Genomic DNA, 25,249 nt, shown 5'->3' on the forward strand with positions numbered 1-25,249 from the left:
TGTGGAGATGAGTGATCAGTGTGGGGCCAGATGTCTGCAAGCAGCAGTGGGCCCTTCACAGAGAGAAGACGAGTGAGACCTCAGCGTCTTCCTGTGACCTCTCTAAGGATATACAACCCCCCCCTTTCTCGCTCTTTCTTGCACGCAAACCCTATCTTCCCGACAGGTGAAGGAGAGGAGATAGTGACGGAACGCTTTGGATGATCCCCTCCGCCCCATAGCGACCAGACGATGAGTTTCTTGCCATCCTCCTCCTCCTCCTGTGCTCCTCACTCTCGCCCCCTGCTTTCCATTCCAGTCTCTGCTGCCCCCCCTCTCCTCCTCATTCATCCTCTCTCATATGATAATCTGTTCTGACTCCTAACCAGCTGCCTCTCTCTGATACAATATTCTGGTTTTAGTGCAATCCAGCCTTGGCCAATAACCATTTGGCATTTCCACGAGTAAGCTGGTGCTCATATCATCTTGTTTCAAGACAAACATCACACAAGCCTTGATTTCAGACACCAAAATGTAAAATTAGAAAAATGTATGTTTTACACTGCGAATGTGCAAATCTGAGTTTTGGATGGTAAGTCAGATTTTTTTTATGTTGCCTGATTGAGAAGAAGTCATCTTATTAGATACATTTTTAACTTTAAAATGTGATTTTTCTACCAAAAAAATACGTATAATGTCAGATTTTACTTTAGTAATTTAAAAACAGCTTTCTAAAAATTGATCGACCTCACAAGATATGAAGAAAAGGTGTTAAAACATTCAAATAATGCATGAAATGTCTAAAATATTGAAATAATATAGAAAATATAAAAAAAAATGATGTAATAAAACGCAGTATAATTAAAAAAACAATGGAAAAAGGCAATTGTCTTAAGAAATTGAGTTATGCATTTATGAAAAATAGACATTTTCGATTATTTTCTTTTTTCAAATATTTAAATGTCAGAAAAAAACAGGTGAACAAAATGCTGAAAATGATCACAAATACAACAAAAATAAAGAATCACCTTTTCGAGTCTAAAATCAAATCAATCCTAATAGTCATTCTACTTTTAAGTTTATTTGTTGCATGTTGTTGAGGATCGTCTTACCACATAGAAATGAGCTGCATCGATCCTCTAATAGCATTTTCATTGAGACCTCCATGATCCATACATTTGTAACAACAGTAGCCTCTTGTTGCACGCTGAAGCAAGGGGATAAGAAAAGGATGTTCAATGGGCGCCTGCGTGTAAACTATTCAAAACAATGCTGCAAGAAGAGACTTTGATGTCAGCGATTCCTCACAAGATCTTCAAAGTTCTCCAGATGAGTCAGGACCGGGGCCCACGCAAAAACACGCCTAACTGTCACCACGTGTGGTTGTCTCTCAGAAAGTGCTTGCTGTATCAGTCTTTCTTCCGAGCGATGGTGTGGCTTTAAAACCGAAAAGACCAAAAAAGCAAACAAAGTCGCACCTTTAGGCTGGCTTGTTACAGCACAGACCCATTTTGCAATTCAACAACAGCAGGAGAAGCAGAATTCAGGCATTTAAATGGCAAATATGTCTACAAATTAAAGCAGGAATAAACACAAATAGTGAGAGACAAGTATTTTTGGACCATTATTGATGGCAAATTCTTCCAAATATGTAGATGGTGTCCAAATGTGTTATTTGGATGTTTTTCAGGTAGTCCTTCTTTATTAGTGTTAGTTCACATTCTTCCAGGACAGCTGCACCTGTGACAGAACGTCAATATGCCGCTGCTGCATATTTGCTGGCTCATAGATGGTGGCACCGGTGATCAGCGGTGCTTGTCTGTAGGCATTAAAGCAGCAAACCAACACATTCTCACTCCCAGGTTGTCACATATTGACGTTTGGTTGAGGACCCCTCCGCGTCACTTTTGAGGATTTGGGTGTCCCCAAGTTGTCTTTTTTCAACGTACTGACTGCTCTCATTAAACCACATGTCCCCAACCAAACCAGAACTGGTCCAGTACTGCGAGGTGTAGTGCACTGATACCCAAACTCGGTATCGGTACACTAGCCCTAACCCGACACCGGACCCAAACTGGTACCAGACGCGAACCAGTACCGGGTTAAGGTTAGGGTACTGGTACTGGACATGTTCCTAGGACCAGCACGCATCCGGTCCCAGATCCGGTACCGCATCCCAAGGGTTGCAGACCCTTGATTTTACAAGCAGCCAGCACATCAAAGCAGCTACGCTTCTGTCTTCAGTGGTGAGTTCAGGGGCATTTGGACATCAATAAAACAAATAAATAGTTGTTTGATTGACTGTTTAAAACTGGCTTATTGAAAATGGAAAAAAAAATATCTATTACATGTCCAGAAATTGTCTTGATTGATTTGATTTAAAATAATAATATTACCCACAGGCTTCCCAAATGCGGTAAAATAGGACCTTTAGGTACTATTTCCTTGCTTTTTTTCCCTGTTTTTGGTAAATAAAAGGTTAATGTTTTAGTTTGTATCATTGTTACATTTGATGCCAGTATATTAACTTTAACACCAAATGAATATCGGCATAAATATCGGTATCGGCCCCCCATTTTTAAAAAAAATACCTACATCATATTGGCCTTGAAAAAATCATATCGGTCAATCCCTATCTTTTACCTCAGAGTATAATCTGTAAATCTTTTAGAATGACGCTGAAGCACACAACAGAGGTGGTCAAACTGAGCTGAAACGGGCACAGCACAGGAAATTTCTGCATGCGGATTTGCTGAGTCATGCGGCTCACAGTGCACATGAATGAATTCAGACAAATGCATTTTACTGTAAACAAGCCCTGTGGAATGAAATTCAATTGAGATGTGGTACCGAACATCCACCGGTGCCCCTGGAGGAGAGGATGAGACCTGATAATGGCCTCATTAGCAGTCTGTCAGTAGCCATTCCATGCACAGACTCACACTGCAGCTGATCCACATTAACCCTCACGACTCCAGACGGCGGCAGCTGACCCGTCGCCTGCACGCCTCCCCGCTCCGTGCTCCCGTGATCCCACAAGAAAAGTACTTTTCCCGACGTATTCATTCCGAGTCCCAGTCGCGCTTCCGAGATCCTCAACTGAGATGCGTCTGAAGCCACTTGGGTGTTTCAGCTAAGCTAAAAGCAGCATTAAACCTAACAAGCTTCAACAGGCACTCCGCGAAAACAAGACATATCAGTTTAATATAGATGCGAAGGAATGGAGGGCATAATATCCGAACCATAACAGCACCGGGCCGCACCACACAATCATAAACCAATTTGGAGCCATTTCAGGCAATTTCCTGGGGGCTCCCACTTGTGGGGAGACTTCATAAATCACAGAGACAACACAGGAAATATCTATTTCTGTGGAAATAAAGGACATTTCTGGACTGTATCCAGAGGATTGCTGTTTAAAGATTGGTTTAAATAAGAGCAGTGAAAGTTCCTGCACAGCAGCGCTGCTGCACCAGCACGAGCCGCTATAGGAAAAGCCGTTAACTCATTATGACTAATGGATTTTCCATGGAGCACCGCGATGCATCTCACACTGATAGGTAACAGCAGTAAGTAAACATAACGCCTTTTGCAATTTGTATAGTTATAGTGAGACCTCATGACTAGAGATTAATGGCGATATACAATGCCCTTCATCCTTTATGTGCACAGGAGCCCCAGGGCCAGATCAGCACTGCTCTCACTCTCCCTGTCAACACGAGCACACAAACACGATATTTATAGAAAAGTAGGGTCAAAAGGAAGAGATATGAAAGCAGTTTATTCCTACACAGGTGAGGTGTGCACTTGTCAACTGTCATGTAATCAGAATCAACAACACAGATCTTATAGTCAATTCCTGACAAGGCTATAGCCTTTTGTTTTAGAGCCACAGATATTTATAGAGATACATTGAGATGTTTATTAGCTAATGTAAAAAGTCAGACCGCTGCAATCCAATTCAATGAATCATCAAGTTTTTATGAGGGGTAAGTAAAAACATAAAGTCCCACTGTGGCGACCAGACAAAACCTTGCATGAGGTAGCCTGCTATATCTAAGTAAAATATATTTCTCTTTTTTACACAAAACAAAAGTTTTCTACTTTTTTTGTGGGTAGAAGTGTGGCTATGATCTTCACTAACTGTTCCAATAATGGTGGAATATCCCACCAAAACCTGATCAGTCAAAGGCTGATCAATGAATAGTGTGTGTGTGTTTCGTGGTCGATTATTAGATGCATTGCGATCCAGAGGATTCTGAATCGGTTAATTAATTTTAATTAATCAAAAAATTAATATGATTTCAAGTAAGAGTAACAAGCAGAACGAAACATGAAGCGTTTTTCACTCTGACTTTTCTGAAGAGCACACAAACATGGCTGACCTTCCAGATCTCGTCACACAAACGGCTCCGAGTTCGCTTAGAGCGACCGTTTGGAAGCATTTTGGCTTTTATAAAGAGGACAGTCACTTGGATAAAAGTCATGAGGTGTGCAAGTTCTGTTTTGTAGTCGATATTGAATCGTTTTGAACGATACGATTCATAGTCGATATTGATTCCTTTTGAACATTATGATTCCCTGACCTAAAATCGGTCAAGGACATCTTTAGCTAAAAATCCAACTAGTGTGACTCAGAATCCATTCACATTTTAGTTTCATAAAGTTCAGTCCACTGTTGTTTTTCCACACTAAAATAATATAATTGGACCATCATTCTACCACACTGTATGGTCACATGACAATTCCTTGTTTCCACACATTGGACTGGATGGTATTGCCTCAGACAGATCAGTCTGGTTGGATCGTAGGAATATAAATTGATTAATCGGTGCACCACTAGTTCTTTTCCTAAACACCCTGAATGTTGAAATCTATGTTGCATTTCTTATTCAAAATCAATATTCATGCATGTTTTCCAGTGAGCCCAATTTCTTTCTATCTTTTTTTGCAGTGGAAACCGTTCGCAGGGGCTGAAACTTTCTTGGTAAAAACACTCATCCAGAGGCTCAAGAAGCTGCTTGTCACTGAAGTGACTGCAATTCATCAGTTTATTGATGTGGTTTATCAGATGTAAAAGACTGTGGTAAACAGCTCTCATTGGCACCGCCAGATTGCTTTATAGTATATCTTGCGGAAATATTTTTTTTCAAAAGATCAATAGAAATCAAATTTAACAATGCGGCTCCTTTGTGAGCGGCTACCCTTGGGGACAGAAAGGAGAGGGATAGGCGGATAGAAAGAGAAGGAGCGAAAGGGAACGAGGAGAGGAGATTATCGCAGGCATGGCAGCCTGTGTGAGAGGCTTAGCTTGGCTAGGCAGGGAGGTGGAACCCTGTGAATTCTAATGAACTGGCACGACTCCTCCAAACCCAGCTCCATCTCCATGGCATGAGGACGGCAGGAGGGAAGGAGGAGGTGATTAGGAAGGTGCAGCTCCTCTATGACAAACCAAACAGAGCAAGTCATTTTCCCCGTGATAATTATGGCTATAACCAGGCATGAGGGATTGGTAATGGACCTGCTTATTCTTCATGCTCCACGAAGGTACCCAATGAGCCTGTCAGGGGAAAAAAGCACCATGATGCGTCTTTTCTTTGTATTTTTTTGTTGTTTATTTATTTCTTTGTTAGTGGTGTGACTGGTAAGAGTTGCAGAGGCTGTTGAAAAGGGCAGCGGGGGAACTTGGCCTTTGAGGGAGAAGTTAACGAATGAACTTCATTATTGAGGAGCATACCAGGGAGACCCCCTGGTGTGGGTGATGTATTACCCAGCTTCAAATTTACACACTCCCCCAACATCAATGGTATAGGCCTAACATCATCTCCGAGGGGGAGGTTTGCGTGTAAACTAAAATAGTTTAACCTTCTGGCTTACGGCGAGAAGAAAACAAGTCAACAGAGAAGGGTGCGGGTTCACTACAAACAAGTAATTTAAAAAATTATGTTTTATTTTTGTTCCATTGATCCCAATGTGAAAGGGTGCAGAGAGTTTTGCTGTAACTTCTGTGTAAAATAAGAAATCTTTAAGCATAAATTAACACTTCAGGTGAGGTAGATGGTCCACTGGGGCAATCCTGTTCAACACAACCATTCATTAGGTCTATTCAGGCATGAAAGTAACTTTTTGAAGAAGAAAAAAAGTGACCCATTAAGGGACTGATGTCTTCCAAGATTGAGGGAGATCCTCAGGCAATGCGTGATGTGCACCAGTTGGCCTTCTCTGTTCCTCTCCTCCATGGATGGAGTTTCTCGGAGGTGGATGGGATGTAGGATCTCTCCACTAAGCGTGCTCTCAACACTTTTACTCTTGACTTATGAGGATGCCATTGGCGCAAGAGAGCGATTCATCACAGGATGTATTCCTCTTGCACCCTCACACATTAGTAATGTGGTCCACTGAGGAGGAGTCCTGTCATCCGTCTGTACCTGGACCCTCTGAACAAGGTAGGTCAACGGGAGGCAGAAGCGGCTGGCCCACTTTTAGTCTTTCACAGCACCTTTAAGTTTCCTCCAGCTCTGCTGCAGCTGAGCCTGACAGACATGCTAAGACCGGCTTGGTCAAGAGGGAGATGCTGCCTTAGTAATGTAAGCTGTTACCTCACATTATCTGTTGACTCAGTGGAGCTTGTCCTCCAAGTGCCCCAGCGCAGCAGCCTGGACTCAACTTGGTGGGAAGTAAAAGGGGGAAACCGCTACTTTCAGTGTGGAAAACCAAGACGGTCGTTTGGTGAAAGAAAAGTTCACAAAAGTGATCACCTGAGGAATTCCTGAACTCCTCAGAAATACAGCAGCAAAAAATAAATCTCACAAACATAGATCCACTTTCAGGCCATATAAGCCTTTGACCTTAACTACGCAGGTAATGCACGTTTAAATACCTACATCAGTATTCATGTTTGTCATTTTACTTGTGAAGATTAGGTGTAAAAAGGCTATTTGAAACCAAAACACAGGATTAAGGGATAATGCCGCTCTGTGTCTTGTGAGTCGACCTTGATTCTGTAATCCAGCACAATACTGGTGAACAGCATATTTCTCGCTCTTGTAAATTCAATACTCCGAGTGTAGAACAGCTCGCTCTGATGTAACGGCACAAGCATAATGGCACCATGCTGAAAGAGAAGGTAATCGGAATTAAGGCAAACTTCATTGTAGCTCTGGGGTAATAGGAGTGGATATCGGAGTGGCAGAAAAATATTTACAGGTACTTATGTGTTCGCTTATTTTATTTCGAACTTGAGAACACATATATACTTAATTACAACCATACAAAAAACAAATTTAAACACTAAATTCTGAGTGTTAAAACGCACGCATAAATTTTAACACGTGTAGGCCAAAAATGCACTTTTTTTTTTCTTTTTTGCTTATTCAAAAAAGTGTGATTTGGTGATATTATTAAAATCCCTGATTATATTGTGCACTCTTAAAAGAGGTTTTATAAAAATGACGACACTGAGAAAGTGAAACAAAACTACTATACTGTTTATAAGTATTTAATTATAGTCAGAGAACACAAATACATTTATTTTAAAGAACATGTGTTGCTTTTTAAACCCTCAAAAAGTATTAAATCTGGACTTATATTACAAGTTATTTAAATAGAATATTCAAAATGTTTATGCTTTTTTTATTTACACTTAAAAAAATAAATATATTGTTATAAGCTAAGAGGCATAGGTCAAACGGGCTCCATTAAATAAACACAATTTAACCCCTTGCTGCCTATTAATGCACAAACATTACCTATCTTTACCTTAATTCACTTGTTATTTTTTTTTTCTTTCATAGCTGGAAATTAATTCAGGCATCAAGAGGCTAAAATGTACGGAGGCCCTAAAGGGATATCAAAGTAGAAAATAAACAGGAAGTAAAAAAATATATATATTTATTTACTTCAATAGTATCTGGTGCACACCAGTTAGGAACCAGACAATGATTTTTTTTTTTTAGTATTTTCTGGTGTGCACCAGAAAAAAAAATGTTTTAAAAAAAAAAAATTCTGATTAGTATTTAGTGCGCACCAGTTAGTGACCAGAAAATTACTTTTTTTTCAAGTATCTGGTGCTCACCAGATAGTAACTGGTGCACAACAAATTGTAACCAGAAAAAAAACGTATTTTTAACTTCGACGTCCCTTTAAATGCTTTAATTAATGAAATCATAAATGAAAAAGCAGAATTTTGGTCCTATTTTGTGTAGTAGGACAATATGTGTTCCAAATTCTACTTTATTTAGGTTTGAATTACACAAATCGACATACATGTGTATATAGAACAGTGGGTTTGTGGGGTCAATAGGTCACATTTAGTACATGTGTTAAGTAATACGTCTGTTGCTATCGTGGTAAATTATGTTTTGGCTGAATTAATAATACATAAACTGTTCAAAACATTATTGTCTTGCTAAATACATCACAGTGCAACTATGCAGGTTTAATTATTAAAGCAGTTGATGACTAATCCTCTAAATATGTTTATTTTTATGCTGTAAGTGTGTAAATGTAAGGTTTCTGGATTAAATAAAGCATAATCTTTGTGTTTGCTTTGACCCTGTAAGGCATCAAATGCATTAAAGAGTGTGTGTCACCTGACTCCCGCATTTACAGTACACACGTTTCTTTCTCCTTTCTTTCTCCGTCTGCTTTATTTTGCCAACTGTCTCCCCTACCTGTTTTTTTTTTTTTTCTGCCTTTTCCCTTCTCGTTTCTTTTCCCTCCCCTCAACGCTGCCGCAGACACAGTAGAAGGAAAACTTTCCTTTGATGTCTGGGATCCTATAATGCTGAGCAGTAGAAATCCGCATGCCTGTTATCTGCAGAATCTTAATGATGACGGCTAACTTCACAATAGGCTAACTGCAACTCTCTGTTCTGGCGCCGCACGCCCACAGAAACACAAATTAATAGCAACGCGGAAGAAAACAGCTTTCCTCTAATAAAGCAGATTCAACAAAATGGGTACAATGCCATCAGCACAAATGTCAATGTATAATATCACCCAAAGCTTTTGTGAGAAAATGTGCTTTCTTCTTTGTACAGTATGTGCAACTTTGTTTTGTTTTTTCTGAACAGATTAACATTTTTTTTTTGCCAAAAGTATTTCATCTTCAACTAATTTATTTCACTTAATTATGCAGTTTGTGCTCTTTTATTCTTTGATGTTCTGCTGTGATTCATACTGATTTGGAAATAAATGGTATTTACGCATCAAAATAAATATGTCATAATGGAACAATTATTTTTGGTTGGCTTAAAATATGTTAAATATGTAAAACAAAACAAAAACAAAAAAAAAGAAATTTGGTGATGTTTCCTGATTTCTGGGGAGGCGCGGTGACCTCTGCCGCTGTCACCCTTCATTAAATGTCCACACTTGGGTCGTACACCTGAGTGGGAGCAAGTCACGAAGCCTCGGAGACGTGATGGGAGACGGATAACCTGCGCCTGTGCGTGAAAGCTGGCTGACTGTGTGGCGGGGCGTTCAGGCGGCCGGACGTGACCTCCCAGCTATGCCAAATGCTTGCGTCTGGCAGAAGCCGCCGCCGCCGCGCCTCAGAACAGCCCTCGTTCCCCGGGTCCCTTTCACCTGAGGCGTCAGGCAGCCGGCGTAAGAGGAAATCGCCTGCAGCAGATGGGGGCCACTTACTTCAGCTGGCCCATTCAAGCATTGTGTCCTTGTCATATGTCACTTATTCTTGTTTTTCGCTCTGACAACGCTCGCAGGCAGGGCCCTTCAGTTTTGCATGAGACACAAAGAGAGGGGACGGCTGAGGAAAAAAAAAAAAAAAAGCTGACGAGGTCTCTCCTCGCTCCAGCTCAAATTCTCTGAAATAGCCAGGGCGCCAGGAGAAGAACCAGATTAAGAGCCAACAAAAGCAGAGCAGCCTGCGACCACAAAAACCTGCGCGGCACCCTCACAGTTCCCCCTCGCTAAACTCACCCTCATATAACACCCTCGGCCACAGAGGCGTGATAAAAAAGAAGAGTCTTTGGCCGCAGAAACTTATCCGGAGAAAGTGCATGTAGAAAGGCCATTTGCAATTTTAGAAGATGGCAGTCATAATGATTTTACTGAAAAATGAAGACTCGCCATATTGAGTCGGAGAGGAGAAGACATGGCAGGAGAGAGGAAAAAATGGAGAAAAATCACGCTGGCCTGGTTTATGACAAATAGATAGCTTTATTGATTTCTCTTATTCGGTGACTGTCCATTTCTCACAGCTGTGATTACACTGACCTATTTAAAAAAAAAAAAAAAACTTTATTATAGATAGAATAAACCAAAATGTCCAAAATGAAAATACTCCTTTTGTGCGACAAACAAATAGAGTAGGATAAAACATAACCTACAGTGCCAAGAACGAAAAAAAAAAAAGTCAATTTAGGCGTTCGGCTTTGCTCCCGGAGAAGAGGAAACAACCAGTTTTAGTGCCATGCTGAGAATCAAATAACTTTCTGCAGAAAAGCGAGGTTAGGTGTTGTGGGGTCGCTGTCATTTTCAAGCCCAACAAAAGCACATCAGGATTAAAATGACAAAAAAAAAAGACATTTAAACAACATAAAAGCAATTTTACAAAGCAAAAACACAATATTACAACACATCTGATAACAATCTGCTGTGCAGCATGTGTGGCACTGTAATGTGTGTTTTACTCTAATACACAAAAAGGCTCCGTTGTATGATTTGTGCTGATGATTCCTTTGTGTCCATGCATACAACTGTGTGTGTGTGTGTGTCCTGCTATGCCGACGCCTCACTAGACTATCTCACTCTGAGCAGCTCAGGGGACTCTGGCTGGCTGATCTTCATTATCAGCCCGAGCTTAACAATGTTCTGGATGCACTTCCCACATGAGTGCAACTAACAAATCCCCACAGAGCTGAATCAAGGCAACAAAGTGATGAAATACCTTCAAACAACCACTGAGCATGGAACACTGATCTATGCAGAGACAACTCACACTGCTCCGGGCGGTTCCACAGGAGTGCGCCTGTTGCCAAGCAAAATTAGACAGCAACTGGGACATATTATTCTCCTAAATTGGCAATGTACAGCACTATTAGGGGCCATAAATCTCATGTTTGATTAAGTGAAAACTGACAGAAAAATATAGCAAAGCTCAACGTATTCCAGCAGGCTTAAAGTCCATACTGTTCGGTTGTTTTGGAGTCTGAATGTAGTTTTAAAATGTGCACTTCTTCATTAATGAAAAGGAAATCTTCTTGAAAAGCTTTCTTTATGTGTCTTTTAGGACCAATTTTAACAGCCGGTTTGTCTTTTGGTCCCAAATAAATCCCAATTTAAAACAAGTTTTGTGCCTTACCAGGAAATATATTAACAAGTATAAATCCACTTCAGACAAACAAATACAAGGAAAATTGTTGCAAAGCAAGTGGTTCTGTGCTCAGCATTTTTTTGTAATTCTGAAGCTCAATTACAAAGTCAAAAAAAAGTATATAAAAAAAATCTTTTTAACTACTTTAACAGAGGGAGTACAATAGGAGGTATCATAGTTGATGGGACACGTTTAATACAAAAACAATTCAATAGAGAGAAACAAATAAGTAGAACCAATAAATAGACACATTAAAATAAAAATGAAATATAACAGCCTCCAGCACAATTAAGCCAATTCAATTGTTATTTTTTTGTGATATGGACGTCACCATGTTGGAGCCAGATGACAGTGGTTGGTCCGAGTCAGTCCGAGTCATGTTTCTAGGGCAACTACTGTCATTAATCGTAGTTAAGTTTGTTCAAAGTCCTCACCCCTTCCACTGAAAGCGGCTCGGAAAATCTGTCAATCAAATGCTCGAAATGGATGCCAGAAAGCACCACATGCTTTCATAGAGGGCTCTGATTGGTTTATCATAGAATAACATGAAGAAAATAGGATTAACAAAAAGATGCTAAGAAAAATGTATCAGAGCAAGATAGTTATTCTAGTAAGAATAATGACTGAATAATTACTGTCTATTTTTGTCAATAGAACTCTATGGGATTTTGTGTTCTTGGAACCAGCAAGTACTTCCTATTTGGAACGCGAGGGGGGAGGGGTCAAGCTGTCCCTTGATACATGTCTATGGGTATTTCTGTTTCACGCCAAAACCGTGACATTTGCACTGCTTCGACATTTCGTAGCAAGCCTCTTCTAACAGTAGGTGGTGGACATGCGCTGGTAATCAGTAGAAAAAGAAGAAGAAGCCCCTCCCTGCTTGTTCAGTGTGAATAGTATACCATGGGCTAAACACGCTCACAAACCCGTACCTGGTATGGCCAGTATTTGTAGTTTCTGGCTGTTCTACTATTCAAAGCCAAACAAATGCACCATATTTAATTTACATTATTAAGGAAAATAATGTTTACATTATTTACCTGAAAATAATAACATGGGGAAAAAATCAATAGAATTTAAATCAATTAGATGAGTATGAATAATTGCAATTTCATCTTGACTGTTATTTCAATGCTTGTAAATTCTTAAATCTCCAAGTCCTTCAAACTAGTTAGTAAAGAGACTGTCAACTGGTATTTTATTATAGAAGATGTTTCACCTCTTCTCCAAGAGGCTTTGAAAAAAAGGTGTGTTTCTAAAAATTGTTTCCTCGTTTTATTTAGTACATTTGAAGGAAACTTTGAATAACGATTTACGTAAATGTTTTTGTTGATGAGCATCGTGATCTAAACCACCAGCACACAGTTGGTTTATGATGCACCTCCAGCTGCAAGAGTGCAAGAGGATTAGTTCAACTTAATCAGGAGATCTGCTCTGTAGAGCATCATGACTACATGACCTGTGTGTGTGCGTGAGTATTAATGTGTGTTCTGGCTACTTCTTTGTGATACCAACTGTGAGACACAGCCCCAGACTGCTGATGGTAGATTAGAGGTGAGACGTCTAATCTCACTGTAATCAGCTGCTGCATCTGAGCCTTCGCTCCTCGCTAAACTCTCTCAACAGGTCAAAACAGAAACTAATCTCACAGAAAGCAACCACCACTAGGGATGAGTATCGCTGGCAAATTTCTGAACTCCATTTGGATTTACAGGGTTATGATTCGATTCAAGGTGGATCATTTTGTCCAATTCCACACAATTTTTGTTCATATCATTTAGATTTTAAACCAAATTAAGGCAGAAAGTAAATGAATTGTTACATTAGACACTAACAAAAAAGCTAAAAAGAAAAAAAAATCAACTTAAAGAGTAAATCTGTTAATGAGTTTTTAGCACCTTCTAAACAAATACAATATTTTCCGCACTATCGGGCACACTTACAGTAAAAGCCTTATTTTTTTTAAATCTAAATTGCCTTGGATTATTTCTGAATGTGATTACTTGTATCAAAAGGATTTCAGTCAAAACTTTTTGTGTTTTTTATGATCTGCATATAAGGTTGGGTGTTAGATAAGCTAAAGCGGCTAACATGTAGCGGTAACTATTTTTTTGTACGTGTTACTAAGTTGGTAGTGTAGTTACAGTAACGTATGTTTTAGCGGTATCAGTCTTTTTTTTTTTACTCATAGTAAACAAGGTTAGGATAATAGGAATTGAGAATATGCTAACGCGGTGTTTGTATTTTTTTATGCATTACTTACAAGATTGTGAGTTAGCGTAGTCACATTTGTTTTAGCTGTATCAGTCGTTTTTTTTTACATGTTCCAAACTAGGTTGGGAGTCACAGGTTCTGTGGATATGCCAATGTGGCTAACGTGTAGCATGTTGGGCTGTGTTTTTTTCTTCTACATGTTACCAACAAGGTTCTGAGTTAGCATAGTCAGAGTAACATTCGTTTTAGCGATAGTCTGTTTTTCTTGTGATGTTGCAAACAAGTTGGGATAACAGGAATTATAAATACACTAACATGACTAATTTGTAGCAATGTTAGACTGTTTTTTATGAGTTATGAGTTTAAAGTTAGCATAGTCACAGTAACGTTTGTTTGAGCAGTTTCACTCTTTTTTTTAGATGTTGCAAACAAGGCTGGGAGTTGTTGTGGATATGCTAACGTGGCAAATGTGCAGCTGTGTTAGACTATGTTTTTTTTGGGTTTTTTACGTGATACTAAAAACGTTCTGAGTTAGCATAGCCATAGTAATATTTTTTTAACGGTATCCGATTGTTTTTGAATTTTTGCAAACAAGTTTGGGAGTTTACGGTATTGTCGATGTGCTAACACAGCTAACATGTAGCATGCCACAAACAAGTTTTAGAGTTACTGTAAAAGCAATTGATAAAGTCTGACTGACTGATTTATCTTCAACTCCTTCAAAACTCTGTGGCAAAGCTTTTAACAGGAGCCAATAAACAAGCAGTTATAACTTCTTTACTGTCCTTTCTACATTAAGTCCTCGTTCAATTTGATTTGTACTTCTAGTTTTAAGAAAGAGCCTTGTATGTTCAAACTACCACGTACATCACTGACCTTATAACCTCCTACTCTTTGACTTGCTGCCTGAGGTTTTCAAACCAAAAACTTTTACAAATACCAAAAGTCTGCTATAAAACCAGAGGTGACGTTGACTTTCAAGCAGTCGCTCCTCGTCTTTGGAACGTCCTTCCTTTGCCACCATGACAGATCGACTCCATTGAGTAATTTAAAAGTCAATTTTTAATTCAGAAGAGCTTTTAGTTGTTCTAATTTAACCTTCTATTGTTTTTTACTTTGTTTACTCTGTGATGTGTGTATTCAGAGGAGGTTGTATTTTGTGTGTTTTTACTATTGTGAAGGACTTTGTGATTTTTATTGGAGAAAGCTGCTATGGAAATAAACAATTACTTACTTACTTTACTTTGGCTTAATGCGCCTTATAGTTGAGTGCGCCTTATAACATAAGTTTGAAAGACCAATCGTTGCCTTATATTCCGGTTCACTTTATAATGTAGAAAATAGTGTATAAATGCAAGCCAGATAAAATGTTTAAACTCAGCTCTAAACCCTTAGAGAAAGCAGACAATGACAGGAAGCTGGCGTTAACCACTACAGTATCAAATTCAAGGAAAATAATCTGAAAAATGTACAGTTATTTATCATTTATCTGGCAGACGTGTGACAGATGTCTTTTTAACGTGTTATAGGTTAAACTGCCAAGGAAATGTACAGGAAAACCACAGTTGACTTCTTGCTGAAAATTACAGCCTTGTGGTAGAAAAGGCAGAGCCGGCGTGGGGGCGGCCCCCTTCTCAAGGAAATGAAGAGAGAACGGCAGACAGATAAAAAGAAGAAAACAGCTCTGAGGGCGACAATAAATCTATGTGAGGACTGGATAAGGAGTGGACATCACAGCCATTGGCGCAATGACATAAGTATCCGTTTTCATCTGGAGTGCTTCACCTTCTGATGGCTCAATGATTAGTGAATTTGGGTAGATGGAGGAGAGGAAAGGAGAGGAGGCTGCCAGTGAACAGCTGCCCCTGTAATTTATATTGATGAGGGGACTGGCATGGCGGGGAGCTTCCAGCAGTTTGATCACTCAGGCAGAGTGGGGAGTTTGTCAGACACAGCCCATCCCCGAGGTCTGGGTTGGACTGGGAAGACTTGCTAAACACACACGCTCGCATTCTTGCGCACACATGCTCACATTATGAGTGGCAGGGTGGACCGGGGAAGCCAATGTTTTCACGCCAGGAACAGGACTGGATCTACATTCTGCGTATAACCAAACAGGACAGAGACATCTCCCTCATTATTACTCCACAAGCCGTGTAATCACCGAGCTGGATTAAAAAAAAAAAAAAAAAAAAATTCTTCCCGCTACAAGCTCTGTGGCCATTAACCGGCCCCTTGAACCTCCTCTGGTGCACACGGCTCTGACAGCAGTCGCTTCCTGTCTGTGAGGCACAGCAATCAAGTACTTGTTAAGGAGATTTACTTTGATTTCCTCAAATTGATTTGAATATTTCTAATGAAATGCGATAGTGTGGTTTCTGCTCAAGGCTTTCAACCAGAGACTCTTAAATCATGCTCTTTGATTTGTCCCCTCGGTCTAGAGGTGCTTAGAGTCTAACTAATTGAGATAGTGCGGTTGTGGGTTTAAGCATTTCCAGCTACCTTAGAGATCTCGTCAGACAAACACAGACTGACGCACAAAACGCCCCAGAACACCTAAAAACAATACCAAGGCCCTTCCAGACAAGCAAATTGCTTTGCACACAATCAAACTGATATTTTGACGGGGCTGTTTGAGGAAGGTAGAGCTGTCAGCAGTGAAGATCATATCTTTTTGCCCCGCTGTCTGATGTAACAGAGAGGCGCGGGTGTTTAACAGGGGGAGATGCAGCCTCTCACAAAGTGAAAGACTCTGACCGCTCTTACAGAAAAGCCCTCTGGCCTTCCCTCTCCACAAGTTTCATCAGAGTGATCAGAGCAAAAGAATAGCCTTCAGGGCTACTTTCTTTCACTCACACAGAGGGGTTTTAGCACACACGCTCGCATGGTTACAACTCGCACACACACAAAAAAAGAAACCTTTTTTACGTGCCGTTTTCGATTGCTCTGCATGTGTGTCGGAATACTGTACAAGGCTCCTGGAGATCATTGATTTCTACAGGTTTGGCTGCTCATCGCTTCCTAATGTGCAAACTGAAATTGAAAGGTAGAGTATTTCTGAGCTGCAAAAAAAAATATTTAGGTTTCAGGCATGTGCCACATGCATTCTCTGTATTTTTCAATTTTGGTGATATGATCTGCACTGTAGAATACAACTTCTAGTAGTTAGTACAGCCTTGAAGGCTGAAAAACCACCATAAAACACCACATCCGTGTTGCTCAGCTGCAAGGCCTTGCAGCAAACAAAGAGGTGCTTTACTGGCTGCTTCAAATGTGCATGATATTCAAGCAGTCATAGGACTGCACAGCATTTTAATTTCCTCTCTAGGGTTATCAGCATATTCTCTACAGTACGAAGGCACACAAAGTAGGGGGAGTGACTGGCTCAGATCTGAAGGAAGGCGTTGAGCTTTTACAGCAAAAGTGTACTTGTAAGCAAAGATGAAAAAGATTAGAAGAAAAGCTTTTTTTGTGCTTTTATCGACTCAAAAAATATACAATCTGCACAATATAGTTCATACTTACAGGTATGCGTCTTCTTTGCTACTGAGATACCTGCAAAAAAAGAAGAAAAACTATTAAAACATATATTTTAAAAAAATATATTTAACACTGCTGGCAGGAATGTCAAATAAAAACAGACAAAGTCATTCAAGTAGTGTTGGCTAGTGCCTTACAAACGGCCATACAACAAGGCAGCTGAAACTCTGCACTCTGCAGGCAACCAAAGGAAATTTAAAGGGAAAAGCGGCAGCATTTGGAATGCTAATGTGTTGTGTAGCCACTGTGGGTGAGCCTGAACACATGACTGAGCCTGGGGCCCTTCGAGGAATGGAGGTGCGTTGACCTCAATGTTAGTCAATTCTGCATCTAAACAGATACTGTCAGTTAGATCAAGCAGGGTGGGGGGGGCAAAAATACATTTGAAGACATACAATATTGAGACAAATATTTTAAGATATAAAACATACACCACAAAAATGACAAGGGTAACACTTTAGAAAAAGTGCTGGAAAACACTAAATATAATGTCGACTAAGGTAATAGTTGTGATTTAGACTGAGATTTAAAAAAATAACACATTATGTGTCCAATTCATACAGAAATGGAGGTAGTCCCAAAGGGCTCACATACTCTCTCTTGCAACTGTAAGTCAGAGTGTCAACTCCAAGTCCCCACGTCTGCATTATTAACCCTTTGAGGTTTAGCTGTTCTTGTCTTTGTCACCTTCACAGCAAAGAATGACTAAACAGAACATTTTTTTTTTGTTTTTTCAGAATTTAATAAATCAGTTCAATCATTCAATTTAAATATACACACCAGCACTTACAAATGACACCACAGGGACTTTTGAGCAAAATAGTTTTTCTTCAAGAAATGTTGTTTAGGAAGAAAAAAAAGATAGTTCGGTAACACTTTATAATAAGATTTCTTAACAAGCTTTATTAACAAATATTATTAATGTATTTATAGGGTGTTAGTTAGACATTTATTAGCACAGTAAGTTGAATAATGTTTATTATACCTAATATACCTATTATATCTAATGATTTTATAATTTACTTCAGACTTCCAAAAAGGGACTTGTGAGCCTCTCTGTCTGCAGCATTGGTCTAATACCCCTGGAGCCGGGCGTGGAAAACAAAAAAAAAAAAACTAGTAAGCTGATGTCCCCTGCGGGCGGTTGGATGCTCATGCTTTGCAGGACGGAAGCACACTAATAGATCCCACTTGTCATGCGGAAGCAATGGCTAATTTTTCTGCAGCTTGCATCTGAAACTCGGGAGATCCCGAGTTGATGCGATTCAGTAACTCTCTATGTGGAAGGCGTCTGGCCGGAGATAACGATGTTTCAGACACGTTTGAGGGGAAACGAGTCAAAGACCAAAAAGGGGGAAAACAATAAGCCCTTCAGTCCGCTGTAGACGTACACACACAAAGCCCATAAATGATATCAACTCCATTGAGCAGAAAGAGGAGAAACAGTCACCTGAGGGGCTGGCATTCTAGTATGAGCAGCTATCAGCCAAAAACGCATGTCCAACTGTGACATTATGTAAGAAATAAATACACTTTAATTCTTTATTTTTATTGACTATATCCTAAAAATTGTAGCCAAAGTGGTGTTCCAACACTTACTACAAAAATGTACCAAATCTTGTTGAAAACTGTAAAACCTGACACAAGTAACTTAGTAATAACAGCCTATGACAGTGCTAAAGAACAATCGAACAAACTTCAAGTTGGTGGCAAATAGTAAATAGTGGTGCCTTTCACAGTTCGTCTTTTGTGGTTTTGACGACTGTTTTCAGTGAAACTCGGCATGTTTTGTTTTGTTCTTTAACAGCACATCGTGTTCTGAGCCCTGATTGGCTATTTACCTTGTCGATCAATTTGTGTCTTCTGTACAGAATGCATTCAGCTCTCCAGATGTACATAAATTGCTCTTTTGTACTTAAATTTAAGGCCCACAGGGCTTTAGAGTAAGTCTCATTCACACACTGCTGCAGTACACTGCTGGAGCCAATCTCAACCACAAGGAGCAATGTGGGGTTCCGTGTCTTGCGATCCTCCGATCGAGGGTCAGCTGGTTTACCTCTGCACCACGGTGCATGGGACTTTTGTTGATTCAAAGGTCAAATCGACTTTTGTGGTCGTGTAGGCTGAGGGAAAATCCCTCTTTTTCTGCAGCTTTTGAACACTCTGCTTCCAGTCTGGGGTGTCACAACACAGCAAATACCTAAAAAAAAAAACTTAAAAATGTAGTAACCTGCACAATGTCAGCTGGTATTTTTAGTGGAAATTCATTTAGAAGCAACTTGAGGTACAATGTATGAGTTTGAGTAGAAAGTTTGCATTTAAGGTCGGTTTTTAAAGTTAATCAAAAATATCACTGGGTGATATGGAATTTTTTTATACGTCGATACAATTTTTTTCATATGAGGCGATAACGATATATATCACAATGTAAACCAACTAATTATATTTATCAAATTTGAACGCTTTGCGACTCAAAACAAAATGTGTAATTATCAGCACTTTAGATTTAAATAACTATTTCCTATCATACTTTCAACATAACAGATGCACTGAAAATCATGCTTCTATTTTTTTAAATAACTAAGAAAAGGTGTGTGTCCATATATATATATATAGTGTGAGCTAATAAGCATAAATAATTAGATGCAAACATTTACTCGCCACGTGGCAACAAATTCTCTACCTTTTATTCACCTAAAAGGAGAGAACGCTCGCAAATGGCGAGTCTTAATTTTGGACCCTTCAAAATAAAAGTCTATCCCAATCCTCCATTGAGAAAAATTCTATCGCGACATATATCGCTATTGTTTTATCACCCAGCCCTAACCACAAATTATGTAATTGTTGCAAAATCATTTCATTAGATTAATAATTACCACTCAACAGTTTCCCTTTTGTCTTCCTCATCCTAAGCATTTAGTTCAGCAACATAAACTGACTTAAAAAAAAATCTCACTGTTTACTGATTAATTTATAATTCCTTAAGTAAAAAGAAATGTGTTGCTTGTGCAGACTGTAATAAACCCATTCAAAGACGCTCCATCATGATGTTCAACGAGTCCTCTTTGACTTGTTTGTGCTGCAGATTTTTTTGTTTTGTCAGGATTTTCAAAAAGAAAGGGAAATGCATTTTCTCACCTCCTAAAGGTTTGTGGTAGACACTATACCAACGCATGCATCACACCCCCCACTCACCAGGTGAAAACAAAACTACAGTCTTTCAACTGTGCAAGTAGCAGTGACATTTTTGGTTTTACTGGGTATTTCAGTAGCAAACTCCCACCCAGCCTGTTGCTTGGCAGGTTAGAAGACGCAGGACAGGGATTAAGTAGACCCACTTTATCCTCCAAGAGTCATTTAGAACACTGTGATTGGAGGTAGGAAGGAGACGAGGCCACATAGACAATGAAGGAGCCTGCTCCGGGCACGGACATTGGCGATGTCTGCCAGCTTCTGTCTCATCCGCTGGGGGGCAAGTTCAGAGGTCAGTCTGGAGGTGAACTTCTCCTTGGCTGCTATCAAAACTGCTTTGATGATTGTAAACATTTATGTGTAATTATTGGTCAAAATAAAGCAAACTTGAAGCGTAAGCTGAATTTTAATTTAGCCACAATGGAAGGAGGGGGCGGTTGTCACTACATGGCCTTTGATCAGTCATTTTTTCCCCCCCTTGCAACAGTAAACAACTGAGCAAATGTTCTCGTGAGACATGGAGGAAGAGAGACAGTACACAAGCAACTTGGGGTTAACCTCCTCGACATTTATCTGCAGGGGGCACACATCCTGTAAACATGCCACTGAGGCTGGAGGAGAGTGAGTCTGAGGTTTTGGCAGCCGGGGCGCTGCAGCGGGCTGTGAAGCACGGCGCCGTCGCAGGCGACTCAAAGTGACAGCGCTGTAATGAAGTCTGAGGCACACGGTAGACTGTACGTCATAATTTCAGGTTCCTTTCAGGCTGACAGCGAATGATTATCATGGATGGTTATTGTCACCCTGCCTCCCTGGTAGACGATGCGTGCTCTGGGGTTGTTGCGCCGTGACATTCAAAGTTACAGTCTCCTTCATATAATGGAGCTGTCCTCTCAGAGCGCTAATGGGAGCGATCCATTTAACCTGTGCCAGAAACACACAGACGAGGAAGTTCCTAATGCGAGGCCTCTCCCGTGGGGACGTCACACTCCCCCCTGGCTGCTCCCTTCCTGCTGCTTGATTCATTGACTGGCGCTCCTCACTTATCCTCATTCACTGCTCAGACTGGGGAGACAGGGAGGCTAACTTCCTGCTGCTTGCTCCACATGCCACCGCTGCACGCCTGCCACACACAAGGACACAGCCGGCGCAAAAAAACCCAATTGCAGGAAGAGCAAGTGTGGGTCCTGCGAGGGGCTGGCTGCATGCCTACTTTAGTTACGGGTCAGCAACGTAAGCCTAAGGAATGCTAACACTACCCAATTTTTTTACGTTAATTACTTTCTGATGCCTAAAAAGATACAAAACAGTTAAACATTCATTAAAATGTGTATTTATTGCATGTTCATGATTGATTTGGTGAGTTTTTAATTTTTTTTCCAATATTGGGGTTGAGTATCTTAAAAATGGTGGATTTAGCCACAATCAAAACAATTCAAATTCAGTTTTATTTATAAACCACCTTTCTTGTTTCAGAACACCTCAAAAGGCGTTATTTAAATAAAATAAATACATAATAAAATTAATAGTAAAAATAATAATCTTGATAAAAACCACCCAAAACACGTACACACCATATTTTAAAGACCCAGTGCAACGAAAATTGTGTTTTGTGTGTTTTTAGCATGTTCTTATAGCATTTTTCTACCTTATTTTGAAACAGCCACTTGTAGACAAATATATTCATTAACGTCTTCATTTCCCCCCCTGTGCTGCCATTTGGCTCTAAACTGTGCGGCTACATAGCTCTGACATTGCTTATCGGGTTTTTGCTACGCTAACGTTAGCTTGGGCTTGTGAGGTGCTATTAGCTAGCAGGAGAGAGAGTAAACAAAGGACTATGGCTGATGGGAAATTAGTGGTGCTAACTTCTGCACCAACAGTCACGTCCGCAACCCGTCAGCTGCAGAAAATAGACGTATGTCTTAAAAACGGACACATTTTTATTTTAGCTAAAACCTGCACAATCAAAACTAACCCTATTTCCAAATTCCAACTCTTATCCCGAACTACTAAAAACTTTAAATTGCAAGACTATGTAGTGCTCTGGATAGTAAAAGCAATTTGGACAGAATGCTCACTGGTTGTGAAAATGTAGATGGTTGATTGAATAAATACATTTAAATATGTTATTTTTTTCCAAATGTTTCTTACTGTAATGCATTGTGGTCTACAATTGCTAATGTAGTGAGCATCAATGCATGCCAGTCTTTCGCAAAGACTCCTGGGACATTTCGAGTGTACTCAATTTTGGAATTAATTGCTCAACAAAATGGTGAAAACACTTTATAGGGCACATATACTGAGTAGGGAAGGAATTCGGACATGGCCTAAAAGACCACTAGGTACAATTTTACAATAGAAAAAAAAATATAGTTGGAGTGGGACTCTAAGTGATATTGTTTTTGAAACTATACATTGGAAAATAAACAGCAAACATGATTTATGATGATTTTGAAGAGAATGTAAAAGGTTTTCACTGTTAAAGAAGCAACTTGTCAAGTAAAAACAACACATTGAAATAAAATAGTAATAATATTACACAATAATTGTACACAATTCATGCACCCGGTGACTAGCAGAAAGGGTAAACAATAAAATGCAGTGACTAATTGTGGTTAATTACCATGGCAACTGGAGTTAACATGAACAGGAAGCAATTTTTTTAAATGTGACAGCCTTCAAAATAAAACAGGAAATATGAGTAACAGATTAGAAAACAATAGAAGCACCGGTAAGAGTATCATCCATGAAATCTACAGACTTCTGTCCCATGTTGCGAAGGCCAAGTTTTATGCACAAAGTCATTTAAGTCACCCTCCCTTTTGCCGTGACACACTTAGTCTTATTAGCTGTTTTCAGCCATAAAATATAAATGCAAAAATCTAATGATTAAAAAAGCACAATGATTCTAATCAGCTGCCCCCAAATGTACTAAAACACTTAATCCACAGAGACGCAAACTCTCTGGGGAGGCTTAAAGAAAAATGACTTCTCTGTCTCCAGGCGCTGTTATTTCTGGTCATTTCTAATTGGTTTTAACTAAAAGCAACCACTCTGAGGCTCCACAGGTTACTTCAATGCATCGCTACGGAATTGTCTGCAAATAGAAGATATACATCCAAATTAGTTTTAGAGGACACCACAACTGTCTTTTAGAAGACGAAAGAAGAAAGGTCAGGAAAAAATAAAAGGATACATGCCTTTACGGCGAGAGGCAAGAGGCTGGAGAGTCCCAGTGGAAGAGTGACATTATCAGGGTGACCCTGAGATCATAAAAGCCCGGGCTGTCTTGAGGCTCCACGCCAAATGTACCTCGACCCCCTACAAATGTCTCACCGCTCCCGCGCAACATCCTTCCCAATGCAGTTCTGCATTGATGGGCCTGCAAGTCTCCAGGTGAGTCGTCAACTCTGTTTGGTGGCTCGTGAATTATACATTGCAGCAGAGGAATTTACGTGGCCCAGGAGGGCTGAAAAACAGCAGGCATGGCTGGGAGGCAGACTGAAGACTCTTACGGAATTTTAATTGTACCACTGGGACAACGGCGATAAGTGCTATTGTTATTGGGAAGACACCACTGCTCAGGTTCACTTAGCTGAGCACTTGAAAATGACTTACTTGTACAATGTCCAAGACTCTAGCACGGCATCAAACTGAGGTTTAATGACTATTCTGAGACAGAGACATTATTACCCAGTAGCAATAACATTTACGACTCAGTTTTCCTTATCCAGCATAATGGGACATGAACAGAAAAAAAAATCACTAAAGAGATCACATAAGTATTCAGCAGAAATCAATTAAGCATCTGCTACCATTATAACAATGTTTTTGTCACTAATTGTTACTAAGTTTTCATGAACTGATTATTCTCTGATCCCAACAAAGTTCATAGATGCAGGCAGGCCCTGGGAATTGGTCAGACAGACTAGGAACACAGGTCTTTGTGCACTCGTTGCACCATAGGTTGCCAACCTGGTGGTAATCTCCTGCTGATCCAGTCTCAACACCACATGGAACCTGATAGCTTTAGAGCCTATGCTGTAAATAAAGGAAAACACACACATTCGAGGGACTGCTTTGGATTTTTTTCCCCCTGGTCGTTTATTTCAAATTGTATAACAACAGAAACTTGCTATTTAATAGAGAGCTTCGTTTAGGCATTAAAATGTTGACAGCAGAGTGTAAACTGCTTTGACCATTTCTTTTCATTCTATAAGACCTTAGTGCTCAAATACAAAAAGATCAGACAACTAGAAAAGTTGCATTACCTGCGATAATGGTAGTGTGAATGCTTTTAGCTGAAAGTAGTCACTGAAGATGCTGAAGCTTTTTGCTGAAAATGGTGATGCAATTTACTTTAATTGCTGAAGAGGTTTGCTGAAAAGGCAAACGTTATTGGCATAAATGTTAAATTTGCTAAAAGACTAAACATTTTATTAAAGAACTATGAAAAAGCACTGAAGTTGACCTAAATTTATGAAAGATTTGTAGTAAAATTGCTTAAAAAATCCCTAATACATGCAAATTTTGCAAAAAAAAAAAAAAATGTAAGTGTGTTGCTTAAATTATGAGCTAAACTCCAAATTAGCCCAAAAACCTCAGTAGATGCCAAATTAGCCAAAAAGCTAGCTCGTTGCTGAATATTACCTAAACTTCAAAATAGCCAAAAAATCCCCAATAAACTAAATCAGTCAAAAACATTAGCCTGGTGCTGAAGCAGAAGCTAAACTCTAATTTAGTCTATAAAAACCTCAGTAGATAACACATTGTACGAAAACATTTGCATGTTGCTAAAAGATTAGCTAAACTCCAAATTAGCCCAAAAACCACAGTATATCCCAAATTAGCAAAAAAAAGCCAGGGCATTGCTTTAATACCAGCTAAACTCGGAAATAGTCTTAAATTCCTTACTAAATTAGTCAAATACGTTAGCCTGTTGCTAAAATAGAAGATAAACTCTAAATTAGCCTATAAAAACCTCAG

General features: G+C 39.6%; 1 protein-coding gene across 1 annotated transcript in view; it reads right to left on the bottom strand.

Annotated features, from left to right (window-relative positions):
* The window catches only part of roraa (RAR-related orphan receptor A, paralog a), a 218,105-nt gene that overhangs the window by 47,095 nt on the left and 145,761 nt on the right, over nucleotides 1-25,249 (bottom strand). Inside the window, exon 2 of the mRNA XM_024282663.2 lies at nucleotides 17,057-17,086. Coding sequence (XP_024138431.1) covers nucleotides 17,057-17,086 — 30 coding nt within the window. The remainder of the gene's footprint in view (nucleotides 1-17,056; nucleotides 17,087-25,249) is intronic.

This window comes from Oryzias melastigma, linkage group LG6 (assembly GCF_002922805.2).
Source record: "Oryzias melastigma strain HK-1 linkage group LG6, ASM292280v2, whole genome shotgun sequence".
NCBI lineage: Eukaryota > Metazoa > Chordata > Actinopteri > Beloniformes > Adrianichthyidae > Oryzias > Oryzias melastigma.